The sequence below is a fragment of the Numida meleagris genome, chromosome 23 (assembly GCF_002078875.1).
Source record: "Numida meleagris isolate 19003 breed g44 Domestic line chromosome 23, NumMel1.0, whole genome shotgun sequence".
In the NCBI taxonomy this organism is placed as follows: Eukaryota; Metazoa; Chordata; class Aves; order Galliformes; family Numididae; genus Numida; species Numida meleagris.
The window spans coordinates 4,553,741-4,570,302 of NC_034431.1; the positions used below are offsets into that span (position 1 = coordinate 4,553,741).

At 44.9% G+C, this 16,562-nt stretch overlaps 1 protein-coding gene across 4 annotated transcripts in view; it reads right to left on the reverse strand.

Moving 5' to 3' along the window:
* KMT2A (lysine methyltransferase 2A) overlaps nucleotides 1-16,562 on the reverse strand; it is a 45,141-nt gene that overhangs the window by 25,196 nt on the left and 3,383 nt on the right. For 3 of the 4 annotated variants that reach the window (XM_021375748.1, XM_021375747.1, XM_021375749.1), the window contains exons 2-6: nucleotides 7,141-7,210; nucleotides 3,732-6,397; nucleotides 2,245-2,422; nucleotides 1,547-1,781; nucleotides 193-257 (exon numbers count right to left, since the gene is read on the reverse strand). In XM_021375748.1, the coding sequence (XP_021231423.1) occupies nucleotides 193-257; nucleotides 1,547-1,781; nucleotides 2,245-2,422; nucleotides 3,732-6,278 (3,025 nt within the window). In that variant the 5' untranslated portion in view covers nucleotides 6,279-6,397; nucleotides 7,141-7,210. The remainder of the gene's footprint in view (nucleotides 1-192; nucleotides 258-1,546; nucleotides 1,782-2,244; nucleotides 2,423-3,731; nucleotides 6,398-7,140; nucleotides 7,211-16,562) is intronic. The other variant, XM_021375750.1, reaches the window with a different exon arrangement.

The window sequence follows — 16,562 nt, forward strand, 5'->3', positions numbered from 1 at the left end:
ATTATAGCTGCTAGTTGTATTCTCTCCTACGACTTTCCCATGACCCCAACTAAACAGCCAGGTTCCCCGTTAGCATTTGGTTTCAGACAAAACTTTTACAGTTATGTGCAGTCGCAATGACAGAGCAAAGAGCAAAACTTAAGGTACGAAAATTTGTCTCGTCCTACACTGGAGCCAAACCTCTGTGCCTACCTTTAGCTTGCTTCTGGAGATACGCTTTTGAAGGCATCCACTGTAGATTCTGACACTTCCTCATTCTACAAAGAAAGAACACGTCACGCAATCAGAAATCAGAAGAGAAATGCAGACATTAGGAGGGCATTCTGTAATCATTCACCGTGATTAAAAAAAAAACAAGAAGAAAACAAGCCAAAAAAACTATCATCAAGCATCCACCAACTTTCTCCAAACTGTTTGCTCCTACTTCACAAACATTGAAAAGAATCCTATTTCCCTACATTTTCTTTTCCTCCCTACACTCACAACACAGTTTTGAGGATAATGTTGAGAATAATGCTTCACTGGTAAATACCCCACCAATTCCATTTCTTAGGAACTGGCATTTAAGCAATATCAGAATACCTCTAAGAGCTCTAAAACATCAAACACTCAACAGTAGGTTTTATGTAATCCAAACAGGCCGTTCCAGATTTAAAAAATACATATATTCTGCCTATATGGAGTGGGATTGGATTAAGCGTGACCAGGTATTTTTTAAGTGTTCGGTTCCTATTTTCCTCATGTTTAACCCAACAGACTTTGTTTCTGCCTTCATTCTTGTAGCAAAGTCAGTGGTTTTGAAACCTAGCCCAAGGCCAGGGCAAAGCTGCTAGGAGTTAGCTTACTTATGTGCAGCAGTCTGCCGAGTGTTTTCACACAGATGAGCACTCCGTAGCAATTCTCAGAGCTACACTTTATAAATAGCTTTTATATCACAACAATCTTTCTGATGCCACTTCATTTGCTGCCTTTTCAGACAGATTATCTAGTCTGGAAAAATCAATTTGATAGAGCAATTAAGAAAGCAAAAGGTTCAGACTAAGTGATATGTATAAAATGACTGGAAAACTAAGTAAGAGAGTTATTTCTTAATGACATCCAGAGACATCCTTGTTATATGAAGCGTATATTTATGAGATAAACTTCACTTGGAAAAGAGCAGCTCTCCATAAATGCCTTCTAGGAGAACTAGAGGTGAAACATAGATATATACATTGCCATTCTTGCAATAACCCATACTGCTGAATGAAAGTCACTGGTCTCTTTTCAAATGGTTTTCAGTGCTATGACAGTCTCTTCAAAGCGAGGAGAATAAATAGGAAGTGAACTTTGGAAAAAGGGCTCATAAAAAGCACACCTTGAATCAGGATCCACACTCCTAAATTAAATTGCTTTTAATTCCCTGTCGTGATCCAGCCTCAGCCCAGGCCAAATTCATCCAAAGCCTATGCAACAGGGCCTGCTGTTTCCCACCCCAGAGTGTGGGTGTGCTTATCCCACTCCGCACTGGGATTAGACGAGCAGTTTCTCAAACACCTAAACTTACTTGCAGCACTGCTTCTTTATATTCCGCCCACCAAACTTGGGTTTGTCCAGACAGTTAGTGCAGACACCACAGTCCTCTGGAACCTGACAGCCTGAACACTGCCCACAGCGCCTCGAGCGTCGGCCCTTCTTCACTGGAGGTTCTTGCTGTGCCTTGTTTCTGGTTACTGGTTTAATTGGTTTGATAGGTGGAGCAAGAGGTTCCGCCTCTTCGGAGCCAGCTATTGATGATTTGTCTATTAGGAAAGAAGTTCTTCTGTCAATTCGCTGAAGTCAAATAATGTTTCAGAAGTGTCTAATGAGCTCATGGAAGCTATTCTATTAAATCTAAGCTCACCTGCAAAGCCACACAAGGGGCGTGTGTGAGCATGTATGTATACACACACACATATATATATATACACACACACACACACACGGTACATACACACTCACCACCCTCAATAGAACTCAAGTGTAGCATATAACAGATTTTTATAAAAATTAACAATGGTTAAAAGGATTAGCCTTGTCTTAGCAGCATTTTAACACAGAGCCCAGATCTGTTTGACATACTACTCCTTATTAATTACTCGAAGATCTCATTTTCACAGGTTCAGATGTGGTCACACTTATCACCAATATTAAGATGCCGTCAATCCAACTAGTCAACAAAAGCAGACTTCCTAGGAATCCACAAGTGAAAAGTGGAAGCCTTACCATCATTCCCCATGGAAGACAGAATCTTCTCTCGCTCTTCCCACGGTAAGGCACTCAGAGTGGGCATGTCATCAGGAAACACCGCTCGCTTACGGCCCAGTGCAACAGCTGCTCTCCTGCAAACATGCTTGATTCGTGGTCCTCGGACTGACGTTTCTGATGAATCGCTCTCTTGTCCCTGGATTTCGAAATATGAAAACAGACAGTGTTCTTAAGAAAGGTACGAAAATGGGACAGCGACACATGCAATGGAAACTTCTAAATAACCCAAGAAGAATTAAACCATATCCTAGCTTGCATTTTGTGAGAGTCTTTATTTTTACCTCGACTCTTAGCTTTCTGAGCCTCGGGCATCCAAGAGAGGGTAATTCAAAAGAACAAGAAGTTTTACTCATTTGGATTTACAAAGTAAGTTTCTACCTGAAAATGGAAAGCGAACTCACTCACGAAACCCTATGTTATCAAAGCAGCGACGTGAGAAATTCAGAGTTGACTGGAATTAGGGTAAACAGCCTAATACTGGGTACTGACTGATCTGGCAGAAGACAGAAGTAAGTCAAGCTGTTTAATCGGGCCCTTTGACAGCTTTGTAGCTGTCAGCTGTTAGGATGAGGGCACTGCGTTTACTGAGGTGACAAATGCAGCAGTTCAGTGCAATTTCCCATGCCTTCAATACAGGATTCTGAGACATGTCCTAATAAAAGAACTCTCCCAAACAATTATTTGCAAGGGTCTGGGCTTCTTAGTGTAAATATGCCAGGTGTACACTTTTCATTACGGGAACAAAAGCTTCAAAATTTTCTCTTTCAAATAAGCACAAGTAATTTCTAACATTACCGTTATCAGGGAAAGTAATAGTTTAAATAAAAAGGAAATCCTCTATGAAAAGGCATTGCTATCATAAAACACCTACCTTTTTGATAGCTAAATAGATTGCAGGAAAGGGTAGGTTTGTGGTGGGGGAATTGCAGAGAGGGAAGACAGGAAAGCAGTTCTCCAAGCAGATGCAAAATCCCAATGGATTTTGCTCCCACCCGTAAGTAACAGATCAGATCATCATACGAGACAGTTAAAAAAGAGAGACCAAGAGTAACTCCATCTGCAGAAAAATGACTGTAGTCTGCTAGAACCATGCTTTTAAAAACGTGTATTACCCTTGATGTTCACTTTGCTTACATGTGTACAGAGAAACCTCATAACGAGCTCCACTGTACTGTTCTCTGAAAGTGCACCCAGCTCCCCTTGAGCTGACTACACAGCAGCTTTCGCTCCCCCTCAACTTCTGCCCATGCCTTCTCATTTTTGGATCCATTACCATCTGTTGCACTAACAGCTTCTTAGCCTGGCATGTTAATTCTTCACGCTAAGGGTATGAAAGCTGCTCGTGATTTTCAGTGATATGTCCAAATGAGATGCACTCTAGCAAAAAAAAAAACCAAAACGCCACAAAAAAAACCTAACAACAACAAAAGAGGAAAAAAAAATACCTGTGCTTTTGGCTGATCTGCTTGTTTGAGGGACTTGCTCTTCTCGATCTTGTACAGCTGGGCTTTTGCTTTTTTCAGCAGACTGGCTACCCTTTTGTCAGCCATCGGCAGTTTGTCTGCCTGAGCCAACATAGAGCTGATGGAGGAAGCGGAATGTTTAACGGCGCTTGAAGGAGTAGAGAGACGCAGAGCTTTTTCCTTCTCCAGAGATGGCACAGTGGGGCTGAGGTCCAGGTCTGATTTGTCTAACCCCCCTCTACCTTTCTTGGATGTTTTGGTTTTGATGGCTGTTGTATCTACCAGAGCAGCAGTGGAAACATCTGCCACGGGATCTATTGCTGTAGACTTCCTCCGCCCGGCAGTTTTTTTTGCAGAAGATGATGCTGCAACATCTTCACTGACAACTTTTTCTTTGGGCATTTTACCTACAGGAAACAAAGCAGAGCCACTCTGAATTTCTGACCCTTTTCTCCTTTTCTCTTTCCTTGACTCCCGTTTGTTCTCCTTCTCTCTCTCTCTGTCTTTCTCTCTGCTCTTGTCCTTCTCCACACTCTTATCAGCGTCTTTATCTTTGGACAGTTCCTCTGTTGCCCTGTCTTTGTTTCTGCCTCTCTCTGTCTGGGGACTTGTTGTGAACCAAGGAAAGAGAGGAGTAGGACTACCAGATGAGAAGGGCTCTGCTGGAGTGCTAGTCTGCTTCCTTTGTCTCTGGCTTCTTTCTGCTGATTCCCCAGACTGTGTTAGGGAATGGGAAGGAAAAGTAAAAGTTGAATTTAAGGCACTAGTGGCAAGAGAACTAACAGAAATGCTAGTTAATGAGGAAGAGACAGAAGACTGTGTGGTGAGAGTTGTCAGGTCAGAGGTACTAAGTCTCCCACTTCTTGTCCTCATGGAGTGCGAAGGAGATCTGGGTTCTGAGCGGATAGGGCTAAACACTTTTCTCTTTCTTTTCCTAGAAGAGACACCTGGTGCAGAAGTTCCCGTAGTGGTTCGACCAACGGATGAGGGCAAAGTTACAGATTCAAAGATTCTGGAGTGGGCCTCGCTTGGAGTGAATCTCGGAGCTCTCAACAGAGGACTTCTCTTGTGCATATCAAATCTTGTCCCAGAATGAAGAGAAAACAGCCGTGCTGGAGCCGTAGCACCTGGCGTCGAGAAGCCAGACGCAAAGCCAACGTCCTCCGGTGTCAGCGGTGGGGGTCTGAAGTTATCAAATATTGGTTTGCGAATAAGACCCTCTTTGGCATATTTTGCTGATGAGAAGTACTGTGGTTCTGACCTGGAATGCTTTAGAGAGGTCCACCTAAACGTTGGCTCTCGCAGAATTGATTTACGTTTCTCTTGCATTGGTGCAGCAGAAGTAGGAAGAAAGGGTGAGGCTAACGGTATGGTAGGAGGCATAAGCCAAGGAGTGTGGTCTGAGATGCCAGAAGCAGGTTGCAGTGGCGGGGGAGGAGTGAGTAGAGGGGGAGGAGGAGAGGAGGAGGACTGCTGCTGCGGTACACTTGGCAAGGCTGACAGCTTTTTAGCAGTCCTCTGGCCAAAACTTCTTTCTGTTATGGAAAACCTTCTGTTTCTCCTGTCGCCGTTATCGTTCTCAGGGGACTGAGAAACGGGTAGAGGTGTGTGAACTTCTGGAGTATTACTTCGTTCCTCAGAAAGCGTCTGCATCTCCTCAGAAGCCTGCGAGTCCGTAGACGTGTCGACGCTTGGGCTACTGGACCGGGAGGAGTCTGAAGACATCTGAGATGAATGCTGAGAAGCAGCACTGGATTTTTCACTGGATCCACAAGACGTAGCACTGAACCTGCTGTTCGGCGTGGATTCTAGTCTGGATATTTTAATAGGAGGGTCGTAGTCTTCGTCTTCAATGAACCGTTTGGGTGTTTTGATAATCCGCGAAGAGATAGCGCTTACAACCGGCATGATGAACTGCCGGATGTTTTTCAGCTGGGTTCTCCCCTTCCTGCCCTGCAGTTTGGCTGCTTCTTTCTCAATCTTTTTTTGCGCCCCTTTCTTAGCCCTCTGCAAGAGCTGCTTAGCGATTGTTGCATCTGTCCTTTTCGTGGAAGGTATGATCCTGACAGGCTTAATCCTGCGCGGACTCTGTCTGACAGCAGCCTTCTCTTCCTTTGTGGGAGGCGGCGTGCCATCCTTTTCTTTACGTATCCTTTGGGGTTTCTCCAGCTGCGAATTTACGACCAAGCTCGAGGAAGTCTTCAGACGTTCGGAAGATGGCGGCCTCCCTCTCCTGCGCACAATCTGAACGCTTTTCCTCCCTATTTGAAGTTTTGCCCCAGGCTTAAATTTAGATTTTAGCGGGGAGAGTTTACTAGTTCTTAATTTCTTAATTTTAGTTGCTTGCTGAAATGTAGTGGATGGTGACCTTTTGATTTTTTTCAGACTCTCTTTATCTTCTTTACTTCCCTTCTGAACATCTGACGTGTCCTTTACTTGCGACAACTTGAACTTTACACTTGTAAGTGTTGGAGGTCTTCCTCGTCTTTTTTCCCCACTTTTCAATTCCTTCTTCTTTACTTTCTCCATGGATGTGGATTCAGACTTGCTCGAAGGGGAACACACTGATGAAGAGTCTGACAGTACAGCTGAACTTCGGTCAGAACTGCTCCGGGGCCTCCCACGAGGTTTTCGTGGACTAGATTTAACTGAGAGGGAAGTAGAGAATGCAAAGTACACATTAAATTTCTCTGAGCGTCAGATCAGCTTTGTCCAGGTCACACAGATATTTACTCAGTATAAATCACATAACCTGGGAAAGTTGCCGAAACATCTCAGTTCGTCAACAAATAAAAATAGCATTTCATCAATATATAGAGAAAGAATTTCATCACAAAATAAATCTCTTAAAAATTTCTAAGTAAAATAATACAAAAGAAAACAAAAACCCTAATTTTAGCTTTGAAATACATTTAGCATTCAAGACCCCAGTTAGAATCATCAAGCAGATGTGCACAATTTGATTATTCACCTCTACCAGCGCATTTCAATCCATACCCACCAATCCAGCCATTCCAGTTCTGGGTCTTCGCATAGCTCTGACTACGTACTTCTTTCTCCATGTGAAACACCCTATAGCAAGGCTGTCCACAATAAAATTTGCTGGCAAGGCCAAACTGAGTACAGTATTGTGGTGAATGAGTAGAGTACTGTGGTGAGAGCAATTACTGACAAGAACGTAAATCAAAACCACTCATTTGCTTTCAGACCCATCGTGATTTCAGCCTACCTCTTGAACAGATCAAATCTAAAGATCCCACAATGATAGACAGCATCCAAAACTAAACTGAATCCAAAGATCATACATCGGCCTTTATGAGACAGGAAACACATGAGAAAACCACCACAATGGAGCATAGGAAGAACATCCATTCCTGCCACTTGAACATACCTGTGGGGGACCGGGTGGGACTTTGCACTTTGATTTCTTCATCTGAACCAAAACCTAGGAACTGTTCATCCTGCAACAAAAAAAGAAGATTAACATTTGGGAGCTTCAGCTGGGCCTTCACCTCCCTCCAGCCCCCACTCTGAGCAGCATCTCCCTACTCCCACAGGAGCGATGCTCACAGCCTCTGGAAGGAAAGCACACAGTTTCAGGGCTTCTGCCAACCCCGCAGGCCTGCAGAGGTACCTCACCCCATCACCTCCACCACCCAATGGCCTCCAAGCTGAGCAACAGGCTGGACTGGACTCCAGCTGCTGATGTGAAGACGGAGCCATCCCAAAGGCATCGTTCTCTCTACAGTAACACTGACACCCCGCAACAGCACAGAGCACATGGCAACACCACTAACCAGTATGGTGCCCAAACCACATCTCTCTCAGAGCCACTGAAGTTTCTTTTCCTACTGTTCTCATTAAAGTTACCCCCAAAAAGCATTTCTTGCTAAGGAGCTGCAACCTTCACCAACCGTTACATTCCCAAGTGTAAGAGAATAAGCAGCCATGTAGGTAACACTACGGAAAGTCAAGGACAATTTTCTTAAAAACTGACTCTCTTCTATAGGTTTTTTGCTAAAATTGTTGTCTTCTTTTTTTTTTTTTTAATAATGTTAAGTTTTGTCTTTAGAAGGTTTTCACCTCTCCTATTTTAGATACATATTCAATTGTATTTTTTATCCTGACAGTGAGAACAGAAACCAAAAAAGAATCAGGAAAGAAAACCACTACAAGTGCTGTAAGACAACGTGCAGACAATGGACTAAGTAACACTGACACGAGGCACATCACAACTAGCAAAAAAGCTCACGCTACAAAAAGCTGCTGAATCGTGAAATGGCCATTTGTGATACAGCAAAGCAAATCAATATTCCAGTGCCATGTTTAAGGCACTCTGTTCACATTCAGTCAGGTTTCTCATGGAGTATGCAAATGTAAATCCTCGTGATGCGCCACTGAAGTTTGTGACTCTATTTTTATGCTGATCCGTGTTTCCTGGTGCAATTTCACCTCGAGCAATTATGTTCTCCATTCTTAAATTTCCTCTGCACTTTGAAAACAGATATGCCACTTGCTGCTTGCTTCTTTAAATGCCTGTGTACCCAGGCTGCACGCTGGAAAGTAACTTCTTGTTCTACTGGGAAATGCCACAGCTCCAGTTGCATCCCTCTCGAAGAACTCGAGTCTTCAATGAGCTCTGAGAGAGGAAGTGCTTGAAAAATAGCATGCTGAAAGCAAAAAGGTACAGCACTACGGAACAGGAGACCTTCAGCAGTGCAAGGCAACAACAACAACAAAAACAACTGCTTCATTTCTCTCTGTGCCGATTCAAGAGTTTGTTGAAACAGCGCCTCTTCCCCATCTTGTGCTTTGTATGTTAAATATCTAATTCATTTACACCCAGAAAGTCTCAGCTGCTGAAACAATAATTAAGTTTTAAAGAAATCGAACCACATGCCAGTAACCTGCACGACCATCTGCAGGAATAGGAAATTCATTCAGGTATTAGAAAATGCAAACCCAAAATACACCAATTCCACTTGGGTAGCTGAGCTAGCCTGACCCCTGTGGGTTTCACACCCCAATAGTTTGCCAGCTGCGTGGAACCTGACAGATTGAGAAGCCATTCAGGATTTCGAAAGAAAAAACATTCTAGCACACCTAATGCAATAGAGACAAACCACAGTAAAAAGCACTGATAAATCAATGAAAAAAAGTATACCCCAATGTCAAAACACGCTGCTTCTACCCAGTGCATCTTGCATCGGGCAGAAGAATCCATGACCTTTCCCTACCACTTCCCAGTGTTGATTCCATGATAAGAGTAAGGGAGCCAATGCCAAGCTGTGACCCAGCACTGCGGAGCAGCTTGGCACCTTTAGATCCAGATGTCAGGACAAGCAGCATGCTGCCAGTCCGCGAGGTACAGCACAGCCATGGGGAGCAGCACTGTGCTGGGAGACCAAACCACAGACCTCTGAAATATCCATTCCAACCCCTCCTCTGAACAGTGCCTTCCAAGTTCAGTCATTGGCATTCAGCCCTGAACTTTCAATGGTTTTCAGTTTCCTTCCTTTCTTCCCTTACATCTCCGTTAATGTAACTGTCACTCCCACTACGACAGCTTTATATACTTTCTTCCTTGTCCTTCTGTTTCACAAGAACAGATCACAAAAGCGATGCTCCCACGCTGTTTGCAGTGCTCTCTCTCGACAAGTCCAAGTCACTGTTACAGCCACACCACCCCTTTCCACTCCCAGGCCAGCAGTGCTCCCTGCACATCCACCTGACCCGCTCTGGATTTTATTGGTTTGCACTCTGCTCACCTGAAATCTTATCTGCCTCTCTGAGCACTAAGATAGACTGCACATGGAGCCGCGGAGGATGTACGTGAAATAAGCTGACAGCTACGGGCTTTGGAGCAGAGAATGCTCTTCGTAAGGGGGTTGCTGAGCTAAATTGAGGGAAAAAATAATTAAACTCCTCGCTGAGAGGAAGGCTAACAATAACTATTAATCCTAAAGACCACTTGGTGTAAAAGATAGCAATGATTTCTTTCCATAAAGCAATTCAGTTCCAAGTCTCTCAGCTCCAATTAAACATCCCCTGGTGCTTCATTCATTTGCTGCGCAGAAACAGCGCTGAACGGGGGGGGAACTCACAGCTGCAGCTCTGGACCCACAGTGCTGCTGTGCAAAGAGCACACCTCCACAAACAGGCCGCTGAAAGCAACTCCTTTAAGGCCTTTTAATACCAAAAGCATCTGGAATATTTTGTCTTCAGGTCTCACACTAGCCTGTCCTATGTGGAAGTTAGTAATCCCAGTAAGTATAGTCGTGTAAGTTGGGGCTTCTTCATCATTTGGAAAAAAATAAAATAAAAGAGACTTGAGAAAAATCATCCCCGACCAAGAAAGGCTGTCACCATCTTATGTTACACAAAGCCTTTAGAAAGGTGCAATTAAAAATAACCTCACTTAAAATAACGAAGAGGCAAAGGCGTTGGGTACCAGCAGTTAAACCTTGAGAAAACAATCATGCAGTTACTGCCATGAGATGGCAGCTTGGCATTCAAAGATAACAGTGTGACAGGCAGTGACAGTGTAGTTCCTAATGGATCTTCTGCCCAGAAGAGAACACTGGGTTTGAAGAAACCAGAACTCAGGATGCAGCCCACAGGTACTGCAGGCACTCCCTCTGTGAGCTTAATGAAAAGAAATAAGGACTTGAGCACAACTTTTACCTCCCTTAAGAAGTTTGCTCAGATCTGCTTCCCTGCGGTCTGACCCGGGTCAGGGCTTCCTTATAACTGCACAGGGAGGAAAGCTGGAGAAAATTCAAGGAAACTTGCACAACTTCTGCAGTAAGAATCCCCATTCCTGCTATTCTGAAAAGAAGCTTCCCGTAAAAAAACTACTATCCCGCCCCAGCCATCACAAAACTACTTGGAAATGTACAACTTCTCATCAAATACATGGAGTCTGGGGCCACGAAGTAAATACGATACAACACAACTGTCTAACAGTCTTGATTTGTGACTGCCTCCAAGTTACAGTGACTAATATGAATGCTGTCTTCTTTTGCGTTGTCTTTTTTTAATTATATTTTTCACAATTGCACGCCGTAATCCACAACCAGAACCTGCATCATTTTCAAACTGACCACTGTTAACTTACTTGTCCAGTGGGTTAAACTCTGGCTTCGCCCCAGTACCCTGGGAATGCTCATTCCCTCTTATTTCCTACTAAGCAGTCACTGAAATTATCTACAGCAAAGAAGCTCTCCAAAAAAATAATTACTTTGGCTCCATTTACAGAAGTAGCATGACCAATATGTCATTCAAGTTTGTTCGCTGATGTTCATGAGGGTATCGCTGACCTCAAGGTGGTAATTCTCACAAACTAAGAAGGTGGCCACGTAAATTAGCCAAATTAGCAATGATGGAGGAGGCCGCTAAGTACCGGGATGCACTTGCAAGGCTGACATCCATTCGGTCAGTTCTATGTCAAAATTCAGATTGGAGACAAATAAAGCAGGAAGTCTCCCTCTGTTTTTTTTTTTCTTTTCAAAGTTGCTATAAAGCATGCCAGATGGAGAATGATTAAAAACCATAACGGTTTTGCACATGACCTCATTTACCTGAGAAAGAATAATGCAACACAAAGGTCGCTCGGGATTCTAAGTAAAGGGATGAGGACAGGCTCAGCTCATGGGCAAGGCTCGGAACCCAGCTCTGTGTGCAGGGGCTGCACTGCTTCCCCATGCACCTCCCCACCCAACACTCACCCACACGGCCCAGTTAGACCTCGAGGTTGTGAGCAGATCTGCAGAGTCCTTCCTTGAAGTAAACTGGTTCCTGCAAGAACAGGAAAGTCCCAAGCACATCCTGATTTGAACTCAGCCTACCGCAGCACTCTGGAGCAAAATTACTTTTCAAAGAACTTCTGATTGAAGATCTCGGAGGAAAATCCAGCTACAGACACAAAACTGTCCTGGAGGAACTGGTTTTCTGATCACTGAGTAATACTATAACCCAAACCACCATGGACCTGTCAGGTTGCAGAGCACTCTCATCAAAGCTGTCAGATTCACTAAACCCAGCAATGCAGCTGACTCAGTCGGTTCTCACAAAGGTTTATATCTTTTTAAAGCAGAGTTATCTGAACCTTGCTTCACTTCTCCTCCTATTCACCGTTTTGGTTTTGGCCCCAGTTACGCAGCACCTCATCTTCTTGGAAAGAGAGGAGCTATTTTTAGCAGCTCATTCAGCAGCCTGCTTGGTAACTACAGCACGCTATGTAAGGGACTCCCTCCGAAGGAGCGAGCATCCTTAGAGGGCAGCAATGAGCAACCCCTGAGCCCGACTCTGGGGCACTCATGGCTTTATGGGAGCTGGAACCCTCCGGTAGCTCTGGGAGGTGCTCCCCAGGTGGTAACTTACAGGCAGTCTCGCTAACAAACAGAACTTTGGGGTTTAATGTTATACACTTAGGATGCTGAGCGTCCAGCTGCCCTTTCACTCTAATTCAGCACCCAAAAGTTGTGAATGGGAAGCATGCAGGAACCCTGCTAGGACCCTGCCTCAAAACAGCCCCAGCGTCCTGAAAGTTAAGTAAAACTCTCATCTATTCACCTCCCCATAACAACATCCAGAACAGGACAACAGGAAGATGCGGCCCTGCCACTGTTTGCAGCAGTACCCTCAGACACTAATTGCAACAGCACGGCCCCAGTTAGAGCTCCGGTTTGGGAGTCCCTGAGCTTGTAGAAGCACACAGAGCAACCTGCTGCAACGGTCTAACAGAGTGCACTGATCAGCACTGCCAGCTTGCTAGAAGGAAAACACAAATACCCAGCGGCAGGGGGGAACAGCACAGCCAGCCTGTCACTATTTGGCCCAAACTGCAAGCAACAGGCTCACCTCTAACAGCCCACTAACATAACACAAGCAGTTCACACGTGCTCCACAGTTAGGATTTCACCAGCTCCGCCTGTGCCCTACAGTCAATATTCCATATGAAGAATTCTGATTCGCAGTAGGAGTACTTTTAAAAAGCAGCTGAGAAATGCTCGTGTTTCGCTCGCAGCTTCCATACCACCACTGAGGGTCAGCCATACTATTGCCTTGAGAAATGTGACTTGCACCCAGCAAGAGAAAGGCGAGAGCAGAGCCTCGGAGAGCACTGGCAACATCCTGCTCCTAGCAAGCTCAACCCCTTCCTCTCTCTCAGTTCTACAACCAGTGTTTAGGAAGCGACGCTTCAGCTGAACTCCGACAACTAAGAGATGGAAAGAACTGCAGGGCTGTGGTTAAATAAAAGCAGACACAACTCACCACGCTGCCCAGACACAGCAAAACACGGGCTGAAGCACTTCTGACACTTTGCACACACAGAGCTCTACAGCTGCTGTACCAAAGCATAACAAAAAAAAAAAAAAAGCTCTTCAATAACAATGACTCATCTTTCACTTCTCAAGAAATGCATGCCACCTAACGAAGGATAAAAGTATTACAAAGTATTTCAAAGACTGAACCATGCTTTCTTGCTTCACTTTGTGAAGAAACACACCTCCCTGTGAGATCCTTTGCACCACCTCTGTACCTTCATGGCCAAGAGCTCTCTTGCTGCCCATGTGCAAGACTGAACTGGGGGCTGAACCTTCATGAATTTCAGTGCTGCCAGTAAAACACAATGTAACAATTTGCAAGAACCCATTCCCCTCCATCACCATCCTCAGCGCCCACCAACGCTGAAAGGACAAGCAAGATCTGCACTGCTCTGGTGATTCTCTCTACTTGCTCTTTACCAACCAACCCTTGACTGCAAAACTACCAGGTCTCAGTAGGAGACCAGAGGGGTATCAGGATGCCTTCCAATACACGCCAGACAAGTTTTACTCAAGTGCTTTAATAGAAGAGGTCAAGAAAAGAGAGACCTCTGCTGTAGTGGAAAATCTTCGCTGGTTTGCAACCAGAACCAACAAAACCAAACCCCTGTGCCTGAACGCTCACTCTGAGTGCAAGATCAAGTTTATTGAAACAAAGTATAACTGAAACCGAACAAAATGCCTCCCTGCCTCCGGACAGGACAGCTCCTTGCCTCACATAAGACAGTGCCTTTCTTCCATTTAATTTTTGCTGCACGAGCAGCAAGCTTTGGCATCACAGCTGGAAAATCTGCAGCAGGCACAGGAGAAAAGCAACTGCTCGCTCCTGGAAGCCACAAGTGGTCTCCTATGCATTCAACAGGTCAGGAGGACGCTGCCTCAGCCAGGATGCACCTGAAAGCCGGTTCAAGAGGGCTGGGAGATGAACGATTGACTCAGAGTTAGCGAGTCTCCTCTCATTTCCTTCACACACGGTACAGTACGAGCCGCAGCTGAGCACTTTGATTACTGTACAACAAAAAGCAGAGTGAGATGCTCCTGCAAGGATCTGCCCTCTGAGTTTTCCAACGTGCACCACTGCTTCTTCCGAGCCTGCCCCACCTGCCACTGGGAGGAGTGACGCCCCTGCACCGAAAACAGCTTCTTGCATGGGGAAATCCAAATTCCTGATCTCCGAAAGCCTTCACAGAACCGATATGCTGAGGGTTATGAGTACTTGCTAACGCTGACTGAAGTGCGGAAACAGGGTGGTTAAAAACTGTACTTTTATTTTCACACTCTGACAATGATTTCCTAACTCTTCAGAAAGGAAAGGAAAGCGCGAAGGAGCCCACAGCTCTCGGGCTGCAATCTGTACAATCTCCATCTTACGCCTTTCGCTTTATATCAATACCTAGAAGCAGTTCTTCCCCAGCTCCCAGTCACTAGTATCGTTAGCTGTAACAGGCAGAGCTCCACACCCGTGCTTCCCAGCTCTGCTGTAGCTATTCAACACGAAATAGGAAGGAAAATTCCAAAGTGGACAGAACTGTAATGCTCTTGTAGGATAGAAGTTATCTGTACTTCAGCTGGGTGACACCGAAGCCACTCCTCCCAACACACACTCTGGCACATCTCAATCCAAGCCAGCCATCAGTGAACATCTAAAGCTCTAACACGCGCTTCATAAAAAATTATGATCCATGTATAATTACAGCAGCACTACCAGAGACACTATCACTGCTATTATATCCCATTTCCAACCTCAAGTTTCTGCAAGTTAGCTTTAACTTTCCAACTGATGCAGATTTACGAAGTAAACTGCCAACACATCCGACACACTGCCAGCTTTTATGTCCTGAAGCTTCAATTAAACTGCAGCGATGCCGAGGGAGCTCTCGAGTGACAGTTGCAAGAGATATTCAGCAACCACACACCAACTTCTCTTATACCACATTTTACAGAACACGGGCAGAAAACACAAACAAATTCCCCGTATTACTTAAGTGTCATTCCCAGCAAGCAGAAAGGATGACACACGGTAGGAGTGCCACTGTTCTCAACCAGTTAGAGCTTTGCCACGCAAAAATCCCCCCCCGCCAGCTCCTGCTGTGCCAAAATCAAGAATCACAATGTTGCTCTCTTAAAGCTAAATGGTTTCGATATAACTCAATGAAAAACTGAACGCCGCAGAACTACTGGCACACCACCACCAGAAAGCTGGGGAGTACGCAGCGACATCCCCGAACTGAGGGAGCTTTTGTACAGAAATGAAGCCCACTACATCCTATAAAATACCCAATTCGATGAGGTAAGGACTTGCTCTCAACTTTGACTTTTTTGTTAAATGAAACCACATTTTGATGTTAACACACAACTTCAGCAGATACAGAAGGGCGCAGCATGCCACTCAGAGGAAAAGAAAAATGAACAGAAATAAACAGAAGATGTCCCTAAAAACATAAACACAGCCTCTTCCATGTGACTTTGCTCACCAGGGATTCCTAAACCCTAATTATCTGTCAGGATTTGACTCCCGATACAGAACGCAACCTCAGCTGAGGACAGCAGCCGACGTGGTGCAGGGAAGAACCTCAGCCCCATGGTGAGCGATGCCAGCGTCACCAGCGGGCATAGCGAGAGGGAACTCATGGAAGCCCCTCTCTAGAAGCTGGCTGTGTCCGGAGCCAGGCACCACAACCTCCCATTTCAGCACAAACACAGCCACGCTCTCCTCAGGAGACCACAGGTGGCACCCACACACTTATTGCTTAGGTGAATTAGAGCTCTTCTCACATCCTATGCTCCTGTCACATACAAACGTGTGACATGAGAGAGAAGAGTGTGTCCTAGGCCTCCTGGTGCTGTGCTCTTCACTATGACTGCAATACACAGAATAAGCCAGTGGTTAAGGAGTTACGAAGCTAAAATGTTCTGTGCACCACAGAAGGAAAGTCACCTTCTTATAGGAGCAATGCAGATAACAAACCGACCATGCAAACCAACCTGTACAACACCCTGAACCAAATGCTCAAGAGCATCTGCTCTCCTGGCTGCACATAAGAAAACACTGCAGTGTTAGAGCAAGAAAAAGCATCTTGGGTCTGTTCCTTCTCTGCTCATGAATGGCCAGATAGACCTCAGCTACAGACATCAAGTCACAAAGAAACTTCATCGTTACTTCCCACTGTGTATAACATCTGACAGAAGTTTTTAATAGTTAAATAGAAAACGGGTCTAAGAAGAAAAACAGAATCCAAAGATCCAACAGATGCTTTCCTCACCAGCTGCTAGTACCAAAAACCTGCTGATACCATTTTAAAGCAAAGGTGCCCTAAAAGCCAAAGTCACAAAGATCTTCCACAGATATCTTCAACTTCTGAGATGGAAAAGTGTACTTCAAGATAAACACGAGAAGAGAAGAGAAGAGAAGAGAAGAGAAGAGAAGAGAAGAGAAGAGAAGAGAAGAGAAGAGAAGAGAAGAGAAGAGAAGAGAAGAGAAGAG